General features: G+C 56.9%; 1 protein-coding gene across 5 annotated transcripts in view; it reads right to left on the bottom strand.

Moving 5' to 3' along the window:
- Positions 1-3,704: 3,704 nt before the first annotated feature.
- Positions 3,705-7,017, bottom strand: part of COL23A1 (collagen type XXIII alpha 1 chain) — an 86,376-nt gene continuing 83,063 nt past the window's right edge. For 4 of the 5 annotated variants that reach the window (XM_081035825.1, XM_081035824.1, XM_081035828.1 and 1 more), the window contains 2 exons: positions 5,182-5,220; positions 3,705-4,800 (listed from right to left, as the gene is read on the bottom strand). In XM_081035825.1, the coding sequence (XP_080891951.1) occupies positions 4,798-4,800; positions 5,182-5,220 (42 nt within the window). In that variant the 3' untranslated portion in view covers positions 3,705-4,797. The remainder of the gene's footprint in view (positions 4,801-5,181; positions 5,221-7,017) is intronic. The other variant, XM_081035826.1, reaches the window with a different exon arrangement.

Genomic DNA, 7,017 nt, shown 5'->3' with positions numbered 1-7,017 from the left:
CGGCGCGAGAGGCGCCGCGGCCCCGCCCCCGCCGCGGCCCCGCCCACCGCCGCGGCCCCGCCCCGCCCCCGCCGCGGCCCCGCCCCGCCGCGGCCCCGCCGCGGCCCCGCCCCCCCGCGGCCCCGCCCCCGCCGCGGCCCCGCCCCCGCCGCGGCCCCCACCCCCCACCGCGGCCCCGCCCCCCCACCCCCCGCGGCCCCGCCCCCACAGCGGAGGGGTGCGTTTGTCAGTAAATTCTTTGGGCGAACGAACCTGATAGGCTCCTCTCCGGAGTCCCTCCGCGGAAGGGCCCAAGGGTGAGACCGCCGCGGCCCGCACTTGGGTAATGCTCTAGCTCCGGCAGGCCTAGCCCGCGCTCAGTCTCTGGGTCGCCTTCCCGGTGCATAAACTGGGACACACCGTGAGTGTTCACCGGGACTCCAGGCAGGGCGAACGTGAGCTGCTATCGACGCTAAGAGCCATAAAGTGTTTAGGTGGGAGGAGAGTTGGGAGGCCTCCGGAACCTTGTGCTAAGTCCATGGTCAGGAAATCGAGGCCCAGAGCTGGAAAGGGCTTTGCTCGCAGACGGAACAAGTGTGCAGCGCGGGCTAGACTCCAGCTCAGGTCGGCTTGACTCCTAGCTCAGGCCGAGAGGAAGACGCCCCCACCGGGGTGGGAAGCTGGGATAACAGAGACGTGGCCTTCCTGGGGCGGAGTACTGGGGCTTTCTGTCTTGATGAACCCGAGAACACGGCCTGGGGCGACAGCCCTTTGCTTTGCTCCCTAATTGCTGGTTTCTTCATGTCTTCCCCCATAAAACTATAAAATGCTTAAGACATTAAAGAACACTTGGAGTTTCTTTTTCCTTTTTTATTGGTGATAACAGATACATAACCAAATTGACCATTTTAACCGTTTTTAAGTGTATGGGTCAGTGGCATTCGGTACATTCACCTCGTTGTGCAACTATCACTACCATCCACCTCCAGAACTTTTTCATCTTCCCAAACTGAATGGAGTTTCTTACTTTTAATTGTGAAGCTGAATTGAACCTTATGTATGATTCTTGAAAACGGATTCCTCCCAAATTAACCAAAAATTCCTGCCACATATGGGGAAGAGGGCTGGACCGTCAGAAGAGTAGTAGATGCCACAAGCGACACGTTGGGGCCCATCTTTGGCCCTGGCTTGAGCCCAAACACAAGCCTGTCTTGTGGCCCAGGGCAGCTCAGAGAAGTCAGGTTGGCTCAGGGCTTTTCCAGCCTCAGGGCCCAGCCCACATGTCACTCACTCCCAGGATGTCCAGGGTCAGGAGACAATACAGTTAGAGGACAGGACAGGCCTCCAAACGGGCCACTTCCTGGGCCAAGAGTATCTACTACAGGGCAGGACAACACCAGGAAGCCTCTCCTTCCTGCTTCGAAAAGCCTAGTCCTTCCTGTATCTGGCCCCAAGCTAAGCACTCCCCGTCCCTGATCTCATACGTGGCCTTGGAAGTGCCTCTGGAGGCCAAGAAGGCCAGGAATGGAGGAAGTGGCGGAGTCAGGATTTGAACCCAGGGCATGGTGTTTCTCAGTTCGGGCTGCACTGGCATTCTTAGTGAGATGAATGATTCATCACTGGGCAGACTGTCTATGCATTTCAGATGTTTGATATCCCTGGCCCTGCTCACTGAATGCCAGGAGTGTCCTCCAGTCCTTGCCACAAGCCAAAGCATACAGTGTCATAGCCTAGGGATCAGGAGCAGGGAGACCAGGGTCAGCCCACCCTTCAGGCCTTAGATTCATCTGCAAAAGGCGGTAGGAATTCTTGAGATTAGTTTAGTTGCCTGGCACACATTTATTTAGTGGGGCTCAATAAATGCGCTTTCCTTTCTTTTGGAGGGGAGTAGTTTGAGGCAGAACTGCCCTTCTTGGCAGGGAAATGTGAAACCCTCAGTCCTTGAGGCTCAGCTGTGAGGTAGGGCACTCGCCCAAGCCTCAGCTGGGACCTTGAGCAAGTCATTCAACTCTCCTGTAGTGTCTTGCCCGCCTCCAAGCTCTTGGAGCAATCTGCAGGCTCTAAAATGTGAAGTTTGCTGTTGAAAAGTTTGCAGGCCTGAAGACACACTGTGAGGCCAGAAGGGGGCAGCAGTGAGTCAGGAATGGCCTTGTCTTACCCAAAGGAGCGGGAAAGGGACCCCCCTGGGATATCTGGGGAAGGGGGAACATGTAGCTTCAACACCCACAAAGATCTGCCCGTCAATCATGCCTAGCTGACTGCTCTACCAAGCAATTTCAGAAAGACATCCTAGTTGTACATCCTTTGGCAGGTGACTACTCCCTCAAAGCCTCAGTTTATGTAAAATGGAAATAATGACACCAGCCACATAAGCCCCCTCCTTCACAAGTCTTGTGGGGGGAACCATGAGGTACCTGGATGGAGGGAGGAGCAAATTACAAACTGTAGAGTGCAGTAGATTTGTGAGGTTATGCTGGAATGCCAAAGGACACGTGGATAGCCAGTGATCTCCATCAAGCATCACAGCGCCACTGTGTTTCAGTCTTTTTTTTCAAACTACTGGCTTCCCTGATGACTCATAGCAGTGGGCCAGCCACTTATCACCAGCAACTTAGGGAGACAGAGGTGAGGACTCAACACATTCCTCTTCCCTTAGCCAGTGTGTGGCTGGGGCTCCGCTACTTAGCCAGAAGGCCACAGTGGGGTCTCGGGGGACTACACAAACTGTGGCCCTCCTTAGGCCTCATTCCTTGGAGGGAGAAGGCCTGGGACGCCATCACTGCAGGCTCCTTCTTGTCTACACCACCCTGGATGTGTTTGGTTTGGTCACCTGTGAAACGGGCATATTTGCTGGGTCCCTCTCTTGGGATTGTCATAAGGACCAGCTGGGATGAGCAATGCAGACATGCATTGCAAGACTGTGGCCCTTGCTTGGTGTTCGTGTGGCTCAGAATCATGGGAGCTGCCAGGTGCCTGACCTGTGCTAGGTCCTTCTCGTATTCCACGCAGTTGGTCCTCACTAACCAGTTGGACTGTACCCTGTCCCTTACTACAGATGAGGTGGCAGGTTGAATTTTCTAAGATGGCTGTAATAAGATCTACTACCCTACATTTTCTCTTTAAAATACTATGTTGATACTTGTCCCTTGAGTTGGGGGTCAACTGCTGATTGTGGCAGGAAGTGACACCATATGACTTTTGAGGCTTGGCCATGAAAAGTGACACAGCTGCTACTGGTCTACGTGGGACATTGACCCTTGGAATCCAGAGCTGTGCTGTGAGGAGCCCAGAGCATTTGGAGAGGCCTAGGTAGGTGTTCTGGTCATCTGACTTCCCAGCTGATAGCCAGCATCAACACCAGATGTGGGGCAGCTTGAGTGACAACCACCCAGCTGAGCCCATTAACCCCAGAACGTTGTTTTAAGGCAACAAGTTTTGGGATTATTTGCTGTGCAGCAAGCAGTCACTGGTCACTGGATCAGAGGAGCTCACAGGGGATCCTCTGTGTGACGGGTCAGAGGGCTCAGCTGGTACGTGGCAGGGCTCGGCCTTGAGACTGTGTCTTCCTAACTCCAAATCCTGTCTTTGCTCTGACCCTGAACTACTTCTTCTGGTTTCTGGGGTGGCTCTGACTTAGGGAGAGACCCCGTCCCTCCCCACTTTGCAATGGTCAGGCTGAAACCTCACTGGAGGTGCCCCAGGGGCAGTCTGCAAGGACAGGCACACCCAGACACAAATGGGTGGTTTATTCCACACAGTGATATCCATCTACACAGAGAGGGGAGGCACGTAGCTGGGCCAGAGCTGGTGGCGGGGACCCTTGTCAGAGGTGGGGAAGCCTCTCCAGATGCACAGCGCCGAGGCCCAGGTCGCAGGGCCCCTGCTGGGGCCAGCTGGGAACCAGCCCCGAGGTTCTCTTATCTGCACAGTTCACCTAGGGGACCACTTTTGCCAAGCTGACCAGAGTTCTCCTGGGTAGGAGACTTGCGGCCAGGGTGACCCAAACTCTGAGCTGGAGGCCTGTCTCCTCAGGCTGGCAAAGTCCCGTCACATCCTTGCTCTGGGTGGTGTTGAGATGGACAGAAAGCAGCAGCCACTGCGGCCTGGGCCCTGCCATCCTCCACTCTTGGGGACCACAGAGTTCCCTGCAGCTGGGCCCATGTGGTGGCGGTCATAGTGCTTGGACTCTGCTCCTGGCCAGAGGACGTGTGTTCTCATACAGGCCGGCTTCCTGAGGCCTAATGAACTTGGTGAGAGCTCGACCTGCTCAGGTTGCTTTCCACAGCCCTCAGGGCCTAGATGCAAGGCCTGGGTGGGAGTCTTGTCCTGCCCTGGTGAACCCAGGGTCCGGGAGGGCCAGAGAGAGTGGGCAGCTGGCTTTGGCTGAGTCCAGAGGCTGGAGAGGTCAGGAGCAGCTGCAGTGGCCATCCAAGCCTCAGGTGGGCGCTGGGGGCTCTGGAGCTGCAAGGGGCAGGTTCTTGTAGGGCAGCTAGAGTCTCTCAGCTAATCAGGTGGCTGAAGGCCCAACTCAGCATCTTGGCAGCCTCACCTGAGGCAGGTACCTTCACCTGTGTCTCCTTCCCGTGACAACCAAGTCCTGTGGGTGCCCCTCAGGTACACAATTCCTTGATCTGCCTGTCCATGCTCCTGCCAGCTTCATATGCTCATCATTCTGGGCTGGGCTGGACACACACTCAAAGGTTAAAAGGCCACAGGCAGTGTATCCCGTGAAAAAAGATCAATATATTACTGTTTTGTTTTTACAAAAATTAAAAATGTCCTCAAGGATCTGTACAGGTTGTGAGCTGGGCACTGGGGTCACTGGAAAAGGAGGGAAAGACTGAAGTGAGGAGGGGCTGAGAGGCCCCTGGGGCTCCCCTCCCCATCCTTCCCATTTCCATATTTCCTCAGGAACAGGCACGCCCCCTCCTCTAGTCCTAGGCTCCTGGCTCCACCCCCTCTGGCCCCGCTAGGCCAGGTGCTAAGTGCGCCCTGTTGGTGCAACCAACAGGGTGGGCCACACAATCACCCAGGACCATGGACCTAAGCCTTAGGCCACATAACGGGAGAGTCAAAACTCAGGTTGTGACAGGGAAGCCTGGCTATTCAGTTACTGTGGGGAACTGCAGACTCCCAGCCCCCAGGATCCTTCTTGTCCCCCAATTCCTCCCCGCCTGTCCTGGATACTTCCCTACAAGGTACCTTATGCCAGCAGCCAGGCACGGGCAGCCCATCGGGGCCCTGGAAAAGAAGACGCTTTCAGTGACATGTGGGGGCTGGGCAACTCTCTCCCCCCCCCCCCCCCCAGGAGCTGCCACTGAGGCTGCTGGACCCCATGGAAGCAGGAGCCGAATGCCTGCCCTGTCCACCCAGGCAGCTGGACATGGGTCACCAGATATGCCACCGGACATGGCTATTCCTCACTGCACTTGTGCCGGGTGCGCCCCCGTGGGGCTTTGTTGGGAAACCTGTGCAGTGGGAAGAATCAGGAGGACACTGGAGTACCGGGCTTGTGCTGGACACCTGCTGGTTAGGAGGAAGGCCCGGCCTGGTTCTGGGCTGCATGGCTTCCTGCCTGGTGGCTCTGGACCCTCACCCTGGGGGCCCGAGAACTTTCAAGAATTGGAGAAGAGTGTATGGACAAATCAGGAAGTGGGATCCCCCTGAGGCCCTTCCTGATCCTGCCTCTGGATCTGAGCTGCAGACAGGCAGGCAGAGGCTGGCAGGGTGGAACTGGAGGGGAGGGTGGTTATCTGGAAGCGTCAGCCATGCCTGCTCAGCAGTCAGACACAAGGAGGGGGCGCTTTCCTCAGGTGGCCTGGAGGGTTGGGGACTGGAGAGGGACAAAGGCTGACGCCCCCAGCCTAGAGTGCCCGGGGCACCCTGGGGCAAAAACATTTCACTCTGTTGCAAGGCCCACGGCACGGGCCGCAGACCTGTAGGAGCACCCCCGGACAAGGCCATGCGTCAGGGGTGGTGGGGAGGAGGCAGGCAGGAGTGGGAAGGGCGGGCAGAGGCCAGCACAGCACAGCACACAGCAGGCCAGACCGCCTACCACAGGGCAGGGGCTGCGGCCCCTCGCCAGGCCCCTCCAGCCTGGCGCCCCTCGCTTGCCTCCACATTTAGGATTTTCCTGTTGCAAAGACAAAACCTTCATGACTTAGAGGGAAGTCTTGTCCCAGGGCTGGATCTGCAGGGCCACCCTGTCCCTTGCTGTCCCTGGCACTTTTACATGTACTCACTACTCAGCTCCTTATGTCTTTTCCTCATTGCCTCCTCTAAACCATCTGGAGTTGGGGATCAGCACCTCCATTGTATAGATGACAAGAATGCGGAATAGAGGGCTGAGTGACTCACTCGAGTCTTTTGGGGGGTCCCTGGCCCTGACCCTTCTTTGGAAGGCGGTCACACACATGGCTGGCGATCCCTGTCCCCATGTCCCTGGCAGGGGTGGCCAGGTATGAGAATCTGGTCATGTTTAATATGGAAACTCAGCTGCTTTGTTTCCTTGTCTTTTCTGGGCTCCACTGGAAGAGTTTGACATGTAACCTCCCCTGCCTTCTAGAAAAAGTGAACTGAATTTTGGTGATTTCAGGCACTGGGTCGGCTGGGCCATAGGGGCTGTGGTGACAGAGCAGGAAAGGAGAAGACTATGGGGATCAGGGAAGGGTGGGTCTGAAGGAGAGGCCAGGGGACAGTGTGAGACCACCCAGACCAGAAAAAGCCTCCTCCGGGATGGGACAGATAGCCAGAGTGGGCAGGGCGGTCCCACCCTCCTGTATGGCCAAGGAAGCTGAGAAAAGACAGGGTAGTGATCCCAACAATCAGACTGCCCTGGTCAGTCTTCCCTCTATATAGAGGGGGCAGATCCCCCAAGCTGCGCCCATTGAGGGGTCAGGACCAGAGCAAGAGGGCCGTCCATGATGGGAGTGACAGCCATGGTGGCCCTGGCAGGGTAGGCACCCCAGGGCAGGGCCAGTGCGGCCTCTGGGACTTGCATGTGAGCTCTGAGGACAGGGAAGACATTGTCAGGAGGTG

The sequence above is a fragment of the Rhinolophus hipposideros genome, assembly GCF_964194185.1.
Source record: "Rhinolophus hipposideros genome assembly, chromosome: 23".
Lineage (NCBI taxonomy): Eukaryota > Metazoa > Chordata > Mammalia > Chiroptera > Rhinolophidae > Rhinolophus > Rhinolophus hipposideros.
Note: the sequence above shows the minus strand (reverse complement) of the source record. Positions and strands in the feature narration are given on the sequence as shown.